At 35.6% G+C, this 13,533-nt stretch overlaps 2 protein-coding genes across 7 annotated transcripts; one reads left to right on the plus strand and one right to left on the minus strand.

Annotated features, from left to right (window-relative positions):
* The first annotated feature begins 3,806 nt into the window (after positions 1 to 3,806).
* LOC113342832 (probable aquaporin NIP5-1) lies at positions 3,807 to 6,639 on the plus strand. 2 transcript variants are annotated; one of them, XM_026587237.1, is made up of 4 exons: positions 3,807 to 4,695; positions 5,129 to 5,377; positions 5,662 to 5,723; positions 5,883 to 6,639. In XM_026587237.1, exons 1-4 carry the CDS (start codon positions 4,468 to 4,470, stop codon positions 6,076 to 6,078), a joined length of 735 nt encoding a protein of 244 aa, XP_026443022.1. In that variant the 5' UTR covers positions 3,807 to 4,467; the 3' UTR covers positions 6,079 to 6,639. The 2 variants fall into 2 exon arrangements, with proteins under 2 accessions (XP_026443022.1, XP_026443021.1); XM_026587236.1 differs by having other exon boundaries at positions 3,810 to 4,695; positions 5,129 to 5,548.
* Positions 6,640 to 8,613: 1,974 nt separating this feature from the next.
* LOC113342868 (MATH domain and coiled-coil domain-containing protein At3g58200-like) lies at positions 8,614 to 11,547 on the minus strand. 5 transcript variants are annotated; one of them, XM_026587259.1, is made up of 6 exons: positions 11,375 to 11,547; positions 10,310 to 10,390; positions 10,005 to 10,156; positions 9,756 to 9,904; positions 9,447 to 9,604; positions 8,614 to 9,343 (listed from the first exon to the last, which is right to left on the minus strand). In XM_026587259.1, the coding sequence occupies exons 3-6, from the start codon at positions 10,109 to 10,111 to the stop codon at positions 8,834 to 8,836; spliced, it is 924 nt and encodes a 307-aa protein (XP_026443044.1). In that variant the 5' UTR covers positions 10,112 to 10,156; positions 10,310 to 10,390; positions 11,375 to 11,547; the 3' UTR covers positions 8,614 to 8,833. The 5 variants fall into 5 exon arrangements, with proteins under 5 accessions (XP_026443044.1, XP_026443046.1, XP_026443045.1 ...); XM_026587261.1 differs by lacking the exon at positions 10,310 to 10,390 and having other exon boundaries at positions 10,005 to 10,017; XM_026587260.1 differs by lacking the exon at positions 10,310 to 10,390 and having other exon boundaries at positions 10,005 to 10,140.
* Between the last annotated feature and the right edge of the window lie 1,986 nt (positions 11,548 to 13,533).

Below are 13,533 nucleotides of genomic sequence, written 5' to 3' on the forward strand. Positions count from 1 at the left end.
TTATTGTAGACTCAAGAAAATTAAGGATAGTGGAGTATCTTAACTTGAATACTCAAGAGTTATAGGATGTCTGATGAATTTAATGAACTGTAAGTGTCCAGACATTGCCTATATGTGAGTAAGTTAAGTAGATATACTTGTTGTCCAGAGCAAGAGCATTGGGATGCACTTAGTAGGCGGTACCTAAAATACTCTATTACCTTTTTTTGTTTTATGAAAGGTATCTTGCTGTCCTTGAGAGACTTTGTGATGCAAACTGGATAGTTGACTCAGAGGAGTCTTAAGTCTACGAGTGGATATGTTTTCACTCTAGCAGGAAGGTTTTTTGGAAGATTTCCAAACATATATTGCTCAATTCATTATGGAATGAGAGTATTGCGATAGATAAAGCACGAGAGGGGGCTGAGTGCCTAAGATGCTTTTTAGAAGACATTCCTCTCTGGCATAGGCCTGTGCCAGCTATATCTATATACTGTGTTAGCCAAGCTATAATAGCTAAAGCTAAAAATAACTAATCTCAATTGGCGTTATTTCCATTGATTGGATAAAGTCCAAGGAGAATATCGCGCAACCTTTGACGAAAGGTTCATCCAAAGATATTAGAAAACATCGAAGGGGATGGGGCTTAAGCTCATAAATTAAACTTGCCATGAAGGATACTCAACCTTGCTGACTGGAGATCCCAAGATCAAGGTTTCGAATGAGACAACTAATTTGTGGTGGGTAAAGGTAAACACTATCAGAGAATTTTATTCTCTGTCCCTTCCCTATGGTGTAGACGTGATAGTGTGACTGCATGTGAAGGATGACTTTTAAGAAGTCTTAATGAGTTCTATAGTTTAAATTTAAGATTGAAGTGGGGTGTAGTAGTAACACTCTTTATGGAAACTCACCTATCTGAATGAGGAAGTGGGCCGCTTCCTATGAGAATATGAGATTTGATTCTCTAGAGCATTCTGAGAAACAGGATATGTCCAGGGCCAAATTGGACAAAATGGCACGAGCTTGGCAGCAATCTTGGAGATATCACCCGTGGTTGTTATCACGAATTACATCAAATGCTAGCAGTTCAAGACATAGTTCACTGTCTCTAGCAAGTAATTCCGGTAATATCTCACTAAGCAAAGGTTCAAGACCTCATGGACACCTCTGCCTAAAATGGTATTTCCTGCGCTTTTTATGTGATTTTCGTTTTGATGGTTTTGGTATTACTGGAACTTAGGACCTAAAGGTCACTAAGGGTTCACTAGTTCATGCTTTTTCACTTTGGTGAAAGATACCTATAGTATCACCATGTGAGAACTAAGGATGAAATCTCTCAATACTATTATGATTTATGCAATCCATAGTATGACCCTGGGGTCAACACACTTTTGTGTGAGGGAGAGGACGTAGAAATGACTAGTATGATTTCAACACTTGCACGATCAGTCTGTTTGGATCGTGAGGTTGGGATGTTGATTTACCAAGATCTATCTGTGTTTTCATGTTTTATTGAGTTTTCATTCATGTGGGGGATTGTTGGAAAACGATTAATAAAAAAATAATTTTTTAAAGTTTTAATAAAAAATTATAATTTATTGTTTTATTTTGTGAATGAAACTTTTTAGTCCCACATCGTGGAGTTTCCAATTTTCAGTAGTTTTAAGAAACTATATAAACCTTTTAGTCCCACATCGGGGAGTTTTTCTTCTTAAGTTGTATTTGTCGATTATATAAACAAATTCACTATTTTTGTAAAATCTATGGGAAAGGGGTTCCTCTATATTTAGAGGGACCCCCAAGGGAAAAAAATATTTTATAGTTTTTCTCAAGCGTTCGAGATTTTCCTTTATGGTTTTTTCGGAGTTGCCAAGCTCAAGTTGAGCATCTACTACATATGCTAGTAGTAGGTGTATTAGGGTGTTTTATCCTGGAGATATCCGTCCTGTGAGGGATATAGCATCACTCTTGAGTGTAGCCGGGCGCTAATGTCTTAAGGGAAACATGTTGAACACGTGACTCACTTTGTTTTTCCAAAGTTTTGCCTTGTTGCTGTTGTGGAGATATGAGAAGCTCGTTCGTTTCGTCAATCGATCAATTCCATTATAAAGGAGATAAGTATCAATAACTTTTGCTTATTTGATTTTTTCTTTATTTTAATTATTGCGCCGAACATTAAACCTGCGAATGATAACATGACCACGTGCAAGGATACCATGGGGAAATTACCAAAAAGAAGAAGAAAGTAAAGTGATACATATATAATCAATTAATTAACGGTTTACTCCTCTCATACCACTGCTTCGGTCAGTTCGTAGGAGTCTATGCCTCTCGGAATCGGATAACTCTCTTAAGTTTTTAATCATTGATTTAGTTTGGGAACTGAAGTACTCTCATATTGATAGGGATGTGTTAATGTTATAGATGTTCTGGAAAAATGGTTCGAAAAGGTGGGATCAACCACCGTTTATTCTATTTTTGTGATATTTATTTTCAACGGTTTTTCTCTTTGAGGTTAGGCCTACCCCTTACAGCCCATTGAATGCGAGAAGCAAAAGTTCGAAACAATTTTCTTTTCTCTTAGTTCCAAAAATCATTCCGAAAGTGTATACTTAAATAAAATGTTTTTGTTTCAGAAGGCAATTTCTAGAGTGACATCTAAACAGGCTATACAAAATTGGTTAAAAAAACAAAATCAACAATTCTTGGGGTGAAAAAGACATCTAGATTTTGATACTGTTTAAATGGACAAAAATGTAAAAATAGCCGGGATGTAAACAGTTTCATCTACCAATTTTCAAATATTTTTTCTTATTTTTAATTTACATCAGGATGTATCCAATTTCATTCTCGCTATTTTTTAAGTTTAAGTCAGGATGAATCCAATTTGTGTTCAACGGTTTTTATCTTTACGGTTAGGCCTAACCCTTATTTCCCGTTGAATACGAGAATCAAAAGTTAGAAGCAATATATTTTTTTCTTAGTTCCAAAAGTTATTTCGAAATTGTGTACTCAAACAAAACGTTTTTGTTTCAAAAGGCAACTTCTTGAGTGACATATAAAGAGGCTATTAGTTTTTATCTTCTTTCCATGTGAGCTTTGGCATGAAATGAAAGGTGTATGATCCCAGTGTAGAGCTACCCAAGCAGCAGTACAATTAATTTGTACATATCGAATACTGGTTACTGCTTAAACGTTAATTAACCTCTGATTTCGCGTGATACATTAAGCCTAAAGCTAATTAATCACCGACCAGCAAGGTATTATAAGAATCACAAGATCATTTTCTATTAGCAACTATACGAATATAATACTTAAAGCAATACTACGGAACAAGGGGGATCAATATAAGTAGCATAGCATGATGGATTATTCATTGATGTGCATGCATATGAATACAAAACTATCAACTGACACATTTCTTTAATCCACTATTCTCTTGATAGTACAACTAAACGTTATAGTATTCACTACTTCTGTACTTCATCAGTTAGTTTAATTCTGATATCCCTAATCAACCGGTCTGTATTATTTGGGTGGTGGTCTTAATACTTTTATTATCCCAAGCGAATTTCAGCTTTAATCATGATGAACGAACGAAGTAGGTACCAACTCATCATCATCAATATATTTTAACTGGTGGTTTTGATTGATTAAGCAGCATTGACCTCAGCTTTTGTTTTCTTTCAGATCTCTCTCTCTTGTCTCCCTCTCAAAGTCGTATGCATTACGTTTCCCTCTTCTTTTCTTTTTGTCTATCATTGAAGATTAACAATAATTTAAAGCGCCTACCAGGCCTTAAACATCAAGAACCCAAGAGACAAATTAAGAAAATAACTAATTAAGTTCTTTTTTTGCGTTTTACTATATAAGAAACCCACATTCATCTATCTCATTGCTCATCACCAACTATACTACTATACCAGTCTTGTTTGTTTGTTAACTCCCTCATCACCCTTTTGTGTTCTAGCTGTTCATCGTCGTCTCTTTTAATCATTCTCTTCATCTTTTTCACTTCAGTTCGTTCTTCATTCGGAGTATTATTCTCAGCTTCTTCATGCAGATGTGTATTTGGAGAATAGAATCTTGAATTTTAATTGTTGAAACTGGATCATTCGATTTTTATTATTCCTTAAAACTACTTTTAAAAAAGCTTTACAAGCATGTAATTGTTTTCCATTAATTTTCTCTCGAACATCTATCAAAAAAACCCAAAAAAATTAAATTAGTCTTATTCTATAGATTCATCTTATAGGATTTATCAAATAGTTAGTGATTGTTAGACTGGCGAGGATTCAATCTATTACTTAGAAATACATCTATAAAAACCTTCCAATCATGTAAATTAGTTCTATCTTTCTTTGTTTACTCTCTTTTACTAGAGATATTTATCCAAAAAAACAAAAAAATTAGTCTACTTAGTGTTTATTTTTCCTGCGTGTTCCGTTTATCAGTCCCTCTTACATTGTTAAAAAAAAAAAAAAAATGCCTGAAGTTGATTTGAACAACGGGATTGAGAACAGTTCGGCGACCCCACCGGCAACTCCCGGAACACCAACGCCGTTGATGTCATCGCTGAGAATCGACTCATTGTCCTATGAAAGGGAGAGGAAGTCCATGCCTCGAGGCAAGTGTTTCCCAGTTGAATCATGGACACCCAACCATATGTGTGTCACCGATCTCGGACCACCGGACGTCTCTCTTGGCAGGAAGGTACGTTCGTACATAATTAAATAAAGTATTTGTCCATGCATCATATCATGCATCGGTTGAAGTATACAGATCTTCAATTGTGCGATCATCATGCACATGGGTGCTAGATATTCGAAGAATTTGGCGTTTGACTTAAGTTTCCCTGGCCAGCCTTGCTATCGATAATGACATAATGTCATCTTCATACATCCCTGAATCAATAACTTGTCTAAATTCAGCAGGACTAAAATCACACACCGCCCAGCATTAAGTTAATATATATTGACTTTCTATGGAGATAATATAGATTATCTTTATTTTTCTACTATAAAATTTCCAATAGAAAACAAGTGGGTAGTTAACTATCTAACTACTCATAATGAAGAGCAATTTTATTTCACTTTTGAGTTTATTTGTCATTAGTAAATGCATCTAAGATGGTTTCATGCTACAGCTAGGAGCAGAGTTCGTAGGGACCTTCATATTGATGTTTGCAGCCTCGGCCGGGCCTATTTTAAACCAGAAGTACGACGGTGTTGAGACACTCATAGGGAATGCAGCTTGTGCTGGACTTGCTGTTATGGTGCTCATATTATCCACGGGTCACATATCAGGGGCACATTTCAATCCTTCCCTCACCATCGCTTTTGCAGCATTCCGACATTTTCCATGGACTCAAGTTCCTGCTTACATATTAGCTCAGGTATCTGCGTCAATATGTGCCTCTTTCGCCCTCAAGGGTGTTTTTAACCCCTACATGTCTGGTGGTGTTACTATCCCTTCAAACACTCTTGCTCAAGCCTTTGCGCTTGAGTTTATTATCACCTTCATTCTTATGTTTGTTGTCACGGCTGTTGCAACGGATACTCGTGCGGTACGTAGCAAGATTTCAATATGGAATTAAGGAAAAGAAAGAAAAAAAGGCATTTTGTTTTGCTGGAGTTGGAATTAATAGATTAATGTACTGCACCCTTATTGTTGATTCAGGTTGGAGAACTGGCAGGAATAGCAGTCGGAGCAACTGTCATGCTGAACATTCTAATCTCCGGGTAAGTCTTTTTCTTTTCTTCCAAAAGATGATGCACTCTTTTATTCTAAAGCTGATGCTCTAGATAAATTACATAGTTATCCGATTTCAAGGTTATCAACATTTTAAGTTTGAATATTCAAGTGCGGTAATTGAAATTGCCAATTGTATGGGTTGGCAGGCCAGCTAGTGGTGGATCAATGAATCCAGTGAGGACACTAGGTCCAGCGGTGGCATCAGGCAACTACAAAGCCATATGGGTGTACATAATAGCACCAACATTGGGTGCACTTGCAGGGTCAGGCATCTACACTCTCATCAAGCTCCATGATGTAGAGGGTGACCCGCCTCGCCCAGTTAGAAGCTTCCGTCGCTAGTCTAAGTCACTTTCATTCTGGCCCTCCAAATAAGTGTACGTTTTCATGTGTGGATGTGTTTCTTTTTGCTTCACAGTCTCATACATTATAGCATCTGCTATATTGGTACGAGCTAAGTGTGTGCATTATTATTCTCCTACCTATATCGACATAGACATGTGTGATAGAGGTAAAAAGGGAGAAGAAAAAAAAAACATAAAACAAAATTCAAGTCCATTTGCCGTGTTTCAGTACTACTCTCCTCTACAGCTAGCAACAGGAGTAGGAGTATAGTCATAGGCAGCGAGGCGAAAAAAAACAAACTATATACTATATTGAGTTATAAGTAAAATACAACTTATATCATGCGTGGATTGTTGAGTGTTGTGTGATTTCTCAGAATAAAACTGTTTGCAAGTGTGATAACTATTATCGTGTGTACTGTAAGGATTATACATAGACTGTTATGTATTTGTGTTTAAAGTTGTAACCAGCCACTGATGTGTGTGGTTTTGAGTTTCAACAGTGTAGGTTTACTACTTTATATAATTATATATAAAAAGATTTCTGTTTGTGTGTTAAGATTTTTGTTGTTGAGGAGTCATTGTGACATTATCCAAAACTCCTTTCCATTCGGTGCCATTGTTTGATGCCTCTGTTGTTTTTATGTCTAAACTCATGTCTTAACCTGAGATGGAGTGTATGAGATAAGATGAGCCTGGGACTCTTGTTGGTTTGAATGGCATGGCTGAGATGATTCTTAATAAATTTAGTGTCCGAAAGAAAAGTAGACCAAATTTTGCATTCTGCACCTGCTAACTAAGATAGAATTCGCTAGTAATTTCATTTGGAAGACTTAACATTGCCATAGCTTCATTTTCTAATCCCTAACATTAATCAAACTACTAAATTCGAATTAAGAAAAACATAGCTTAAAAATAATACTATATGGTTCAGAACTCGATTCAAACATGAATAAGCCTATACGTGAAAAGATATGCAAAGAAAAAAAAATCAAAAATCAAAAAATCAAAATCAAAATGCAAAGTCATAAGAAATGATAAATGTGAAGTACTGGACAGTGCAACTAGTGTCTATATTCGTTTCGTTCTCTTGCAGCATTTTCTAAAGAACAAAGAGGCTTGCATAATGAAAATTTGGTCATACCTAGTCCAAATTAATAATGCCATTGATAATGCTATTGGCCAACAGTGTCATGCTTTAAATTGATAATGCTATTGGGCAAAAGTGCAACTTTGGATGAATCTAGTTTAAGTCTATGATGGCATACCTCAGGTGTCATTTAATATGAATGCTTTATTTTTTGTAAGCCAGCTTCCTTTTCTCTATATGCTTCCCCAATGCATATAGTTAACAGAACTTTTATTGGGATACATATCAATATATCATTTAAGATTTGAAGTAAAGGAAAGGAAAATTTTACCATCTGTAGTTAAGAGGTTAGGATTTGCAAGATTTGGCATATCAGAAATCAAGATTTGCAACAGGAAATGCTAGCCTGTTTGGTTGATTTCCTCAACTGCATCTAAGCTTCCCTGGACAGGTGCTTAATGCTTCTGCTGGCTCATGCTGTAAATAGAGTCGTGTTATAATCTTGCTTTCTTATTGCCGTGGAGATATCCATCTTTGAATACAGTTTTTCCGGTTACATTTATACTAGATATGTCCGTAAATTTTGAATCTAGTAGTGAAATTTCCATCTACAATCAAAACAAAAAAAATAAAAAATAGGGCAATTGTTCATATCCCAAACCGGAAATGCATAAATGTTGCGTTAATTTTGGTGTTCCAGTCGTGCATGCAATATATTTTGCAGCTTCTTAAATCATTTTCAATCTCGGAGAATACTGTCACTAGTAGAAACCTTTTCCATGGACCCCTGCTAATACATAAATATTGGTGTTCCAGTCGTGCATGCAATATATTTTGCAGCTTCTTAAATCATTTTCAATCTCGGAGAATACTGTCACTAGTAGAAACCTTTTCCATGGACCCCTGCTAATACATAAATACTCTCTTGTACGCAGTACAATCCTTCCTGCAATATAAGAGAGGATAGAGAGAGGTGTACCAGGCAGCATGTAGTTCTCCAAAAAAAAAGGAAGATTGGAGAGGTAGATTAAGCCCTACAGCTACTAGTATTGTTGGGGTGTTTATGAGCCTTTGTACAGAAGTAACTAATAGGAAAAACTTAAGGGCCTGGCATGTATTACATCAATGAGAACTAAGAAACAGACGGTATAATAAAAACAACTGTAAGGTAACCAAGTCACTGCCAAAATATTTTAGTCTAGATTTACCAAACTGTAATCGATAATGTTATCATAAGAAACAGCTAGTCATAAAGTAGACACAACCAAAATTGTTTTGGCGGACAAAACAACTTCGTTTAACAAACCAGAGATGACAGAATGTGGAAGTTAATACCTTGCAAGTAAACTATCCAAGAAAGGGATGCCACGAACCTGAGTTGACCACAAGAGGCTAAACAATCACCCTACAAGTTACTCTTACAAAGTACTACACAGAAGAGAATTTTTAAACTCCAGACAGTGGCTGGTGACTTAATCTGACTATTAACAAGATTCAAAATACTTTTGCAGTCATTGACAAAAAGCACATCCTTCGTATGTCAGAGATCGAGACACTAATTTTCCTACAACACTTAAATTCAGATTTTTTTTCTAGCTACCAAATGACAATATCAGTTTCTTTATGGTTGGAAGTAAAAGTTTACCTCACCCAGTTGACTGGTTCATAACATCCCTTCAAACAAAAAGCCTGGCAAGCAGATCTCTTTGAACTCGTCAACTACTTCATTCTCCACCTTCACTTTCGGGGGCTGTGAAGGTCCTGGGTTTTGTTCTGCTTCCTTCATAAGTTTTTCAATCCGTCCATTGTTGAAATCCCTTTTTACATCATTGAAACGGCCTCTAAGCCATTTAACATTAAACTGAAGCTCCTCGGCAAATTTTATTTTATTTTCCCATGCACCAATCATTTCAGCAGATACTTCAATAAGACGGCAATGATACATATCAATAACAGAATTCATAATATCGGCAACCGTAGTGACTAAGCTATTGTATGACGAGGCTGGAAAAACTTTCGTCGAAGCTATATGGCCATATTTCAGCCAAATCTTTCTATACAAAGATGCTGGTTTTTTCAAAACACTGAAGTTTCCGACAATTTCAAAATTGTTATCATAGAATACAACTGCGTTGTCTCCTTCAAAGGGTTTCCCAGCAGTACTTAAAGGCACCTAAAAAAATCGAAACCCCAACATTGCTTCACTATTTTAATTGGAATATGATTAGGGAAATCTTAGAGTTATTTTAAAAGGAGATAGCTAAACAAAACATCACCTCCACATTAAAAGCATCAGACTTAACAAAAGTAATCTCAGCTTGAATTATACAACTGTCCTCTACAATAAACCCTTTAGCAGGGTCATGTAGATCAGGAAGGAGCAAGACTGATGAAAACCCACTGCCTGTGTTACGAGTGAATGTATATTGCCCACCTGCAGACATAATAAGTTTTGAAGTACAAAATAATTACTGTAGACATAGGGAAAGTTTCTCTAAATAATAATCTAAATTTTAGTGCAGATAATAATATAGTATGTTATCTTTGAAACATAGAAGAGAGTCTAAAACAAAGAAAATATGTACTTTGTCTCACTGTTTTCTGGTGATCTTTCTGATTAAAAATGGATAAGCTGAACTTTGTATTATAAGATTTATCATCCAGACCCTTAAACATAAGGTACATCGAAAAGTGTTTTCCGATTGTGCGACCCTTGGAGTGAATCCTTATCGACCTAATGAGAAAGAGTAGATACCAGAAGCATTGAAATCAATAAATACCACCAAATCTACACATAACCAATAAAGTGATGAATGGGAAAGTAGTCCACATACCATGTACAACCACCTGCTAAAAAATAATCAGAATAATGAAATTCTTTGTCATTCAAGCTAGAAAAGTTCTCAATTATCCAAACGAATTCAGATGATGGTGAATCCATGGAGAGGGAATTACGCAGCGATCTTAAACCTTAAAGAAGCAACAACTACAACAAAATCATCAGTTAGTAGGAACTACAGGGCTACAAACCTTAGATGACAGTTGCCAATCTATTGGAGAGGTATGTCCAGCAGTAGTAATGTAGTAATGAAGAAAATTTTCCAACTATATTTCTAGAAAACCAGTTTGTGGTACGTACTTAGAAATTTGGAACTTTAGTAAGAAATTAGAATATTGAAACTCAAATCGCCAATAAAGTGCAAAAAACTACCAATTCTATCTGCTGGTTATAAAAAATCTGTTAGTAAAAACAAACTTACATTGAGGTAACCTGGAAAAGGTAAACATCCAACAAGCAATTTTAATTTGACGATTAAAATCTAGTCTGCATATACTAACACACGTGCACAACACTATGCCGTGCAATACATCGAGTTTCTGAATGATCCTGTTTATAAAACTTAGTGCAGTGGATACTTTAACTCTAGCTACTTAACTAGTTCTTGGGAAGTCAGCTATCGTGTCATGTCGGAAATTGCCTAATCGACAATTTCGAAAGATCTAATTTGGGTAGCGCAGGGTATCCTAGTATCAGGTTTCTTAGTTCTACTGTCTAAATCAGCTAGACTCACACCTTATGGCTGTTAGTCAGTCGATCAGTACCACAAATTTTCCTCACTGTTTTCCGTCAGAGGCAATACTAAAGTGTTTAGTATTGAAATGATAAGAACTCTCTAGGAATTTTAATTACTGGACGAATACTTTTAGTTGGAAGACTAGTAACTAAGACAGCCAAGTGCGAAGAGCTTTCTTTACCGATGTGAAATCAGAAGACGTAAACACGTTTAGCTTGTGCACTACACTTCTATAGAGATCATGAATTCGGTTTCGCTCAACAAAAATACATGGAAATCAAGATTCAAGATGCTGTGGAAATAAAAATTGATGAGTGGCTGCTTAGACATACTTACTATTTAGCACACAATTTAAGAAAGATGCAAAATTTATGAAATTAAAACCCTAAAAGTTCTTCACTCTACTTGATTAGGATAGCTGACCAATTTTAATTCTAACTCAGTGTTTCTTGGTTCTAATTGAACCCTAAATTAACAACATATGCCAAATTCAAAGAAATGATGAAACAGAACATCAAATTAGAACTATTAAAACATGAGACAATTTGATACTCAGTGAGAAAATGAAGTACAAAATCAGTTCAAAATACTCACAATTACAGCAAAAGAAAAGAAAAGAAAAATCAAACCTTTGCAGAGCGCAGATCAATTGTTGCCTGAGGAAATATTAATGGTAGAATTGAAGAAAAAAGGAGAGATTTTAAGACTATAAGAGGAATGTATGCATTTGCCCTAGATATTTGGGGGGAAGCTTCGCCTACCTAGAGCTTGGAGTAGGGGAATGGGACGGTATTGGGCGGGCCGGAACATTTCTTATCCATGAAATTAAAAGGGACGGGCGGGCAGGGTTATTTATCTACAATTATTATCCATGGCCTATCCAAGCCTGTTTTGTAATTTGGGCTCGGGCGGGTAGGGCCGGGAGGGCCTTGAATATTACAAACAAATATATATATTATACATATATATTGTTAAAAATAAAAAGAAAGTAGTAATAATACACAAGTTTTACTTAAAAAATTAATAATCAAATACGAGAATTGAGATGGGAATAAGATAAACCAAACTTCCTATAATTTTTCCTGAATTGAATCATCAGAAAAGGAAACTTCCTTAGATTTTGCTCAATATTTTCTCTATATGATAAACAAAATTAGACTCCAATGGAATAAAAGTTAAGAAATACATATGAAAACTATGAGGGTTGACTGTATTAAGTATATGTATCAAGTATATTATAGGATAAAACAAATGAGAACAGTCACTTAGGCTAGGTAAATGGATAACACTTGCGGGCTAACATGGCGGGTAGCATTGACGGGATAATAGTGAGGGTATTGGGCCGGGCAAGAAAATTTGAATTGTGGCCTGTGCCCGCCCTCTTATTTAAATGGGCTAGGTCGGGGCAACCCGTAAAGGGCCACAGTCACCCATGGGCTGTCATGGGACAGGGCGGACGGTACTGGGCCTCGGGCTGCCGGGCAAAATTTACACCCCTAGCTTGGAGGGAGGCCAAAAGTTGGATTGATTTCAGTTCCGCGGGGTGTTCTAATAGAGTCGGAAGAACAGTAGACCAGCCCGGCCCCTTACATGGGTCGGGAAATTGTTACTCTACTACCTGAGTCAACAGTCATAAATGCAAGAATCTTAAGTCATAATTGCAAGCATTTAGTTTTTTTCTTAAGTCATAATCACTAGTATCATCACCCAGTGACTTAACTACTATATTATAGTGATACTGGCTAATTATCATTATAATATAAAAAGATTATTGAAAAGTAAAAAAAAACACACCCCTATCCAATTATTTTAAAAAATGGCTAATTTATCTCTTGATTAATTAGCATTAATCGGGTGATTAATTGATGTTTAATCAAATTAAACTAAAAATTAACTAATCTTGATTCTTCATCAAAACGTGAAAAAAATTATTTTTTTTTTGAGAAAAATCAACCGAGAATCGGTATATGTTTGTGCTCTCATAAACCGATTCTGGGTTTATTTTTTCAATTCACAAAAAAAAAAAAAAACAGAATCGGTTTTTCAAATGTACACAAAAAACCGATTATGGAAAAGAAAAAAATCAAACATAATTTAAATCATACTCGATCTCAAAATGAGTATGATTTCATACTCAATTTCAGTATAAATTCATATCCTCATTTTGAGATCGAGTATGAAATCATACTCGTTTTGAAATTGTGTAAAATCATAGTCATACTCATTTTCAATTTGGGTATAACCAGAATTGGTTTACACGATACACACATAAAAACCGATTATTGACATTGCACAACAGGAATCGGTTTATAAAAGTGCTCATGTAATCTGATTCTAACAAAAAAAAAGATACAGAAAGATTGTGAATTTTTTCTTACAACAATCGGTTTACTCGACACACATATAAAATCCGGTTCTAGAATTATACATCAATAACCGGTTTTATAAGTGCTAATGTAATCCGATTATGGGCTAAGCAGTTATGCATTCAAATGGTAGACAATCGGGATATATGGACATTAACATTGACCGATTCTGGTTCAAATTTCTCGAACCACAAAACATATCCAGGACAATCGGTCTTTGTGGGCATGAACATAAACCGTTTCTATTTGCAATCGGATCACATGTACATGTTAACCGATTCTGGTAAACCTCCGAAAAAGTTTGATTTCAAAATTTTCAATTTTTGAGCGATTACATGATACTAAAACCTAGTTTAGATTGAGAAGAAGAATCAGTTGAAGTGGAGATGAAAATAAATTTGATTTTGATTTTGATTTTAGTT

This window comes from Papaver somniferum, unplaced genomic scaffold, assembly GCF_003573695.1.
Source record: "Papaver somniferum cultivar HN1 unplaced genomic scaffold, ASM357369v1 unplaced-scaffold_48, whole genome shotgun sequence".
Lineage (NCBI taxonomy): Eukaryota > Viridiplantae > Streptophyta > Magnoliopsida > Ranunculales > Papaveraceae > Papaver > Papaver somniferum.

What these genes read in the sequence shown, in the direction of transcription:
- LOC113342832 (XM_026587236.1), top strand. Translation starts at nt 4,468, where the DNA reads ATGCCTGAAGTTGATTTGAACAACGGGATTGAGAACAGTTCGGCGACC. An exon ending in TTGCAACGGATACTCGTGCG is followed by an intron (nt 5,549 to 5,661) that starts GTACGTAGCAAG and finishes TTGTTGATTCAG; the next exon opens with GTTGGAGAACTGGCAGGAAT. An exon ending in CTGAACATTCTAATCTCCGG is followed by an intron (nt 5,724 to 5,882) that starts GTAAGTCTTTTT and finishes ATGGGTTGGCAG; the next exon opens with GCCAGCTAGTGGTGGATCAA.
- LOC113342868 (XM_026587260.1), bottom strand. Translation starts at nt 10,111, where the DNA reads ATGGATTCACCATCATCTGAATTCGTTTGGATAATTGAGAACTTTTCT. An exon ending in TTAGCAGGTGGTTGTACATG is followed by an intron (nt 9,905 to 10,004) that starts GTATGTGGACTA and finishes CTTTCTCATTAG; the next exon opens with GTCGATAAGGATTCACTCCA. An exon ending in CCAGAAAACAGTGAGACAAA is followed by an intron (nt 9,605 to 9,755) that starts GTACATATTTTC and finishes TTATGTCTGCAG; the next exon opens with GTGGGCAATATACATTCACT.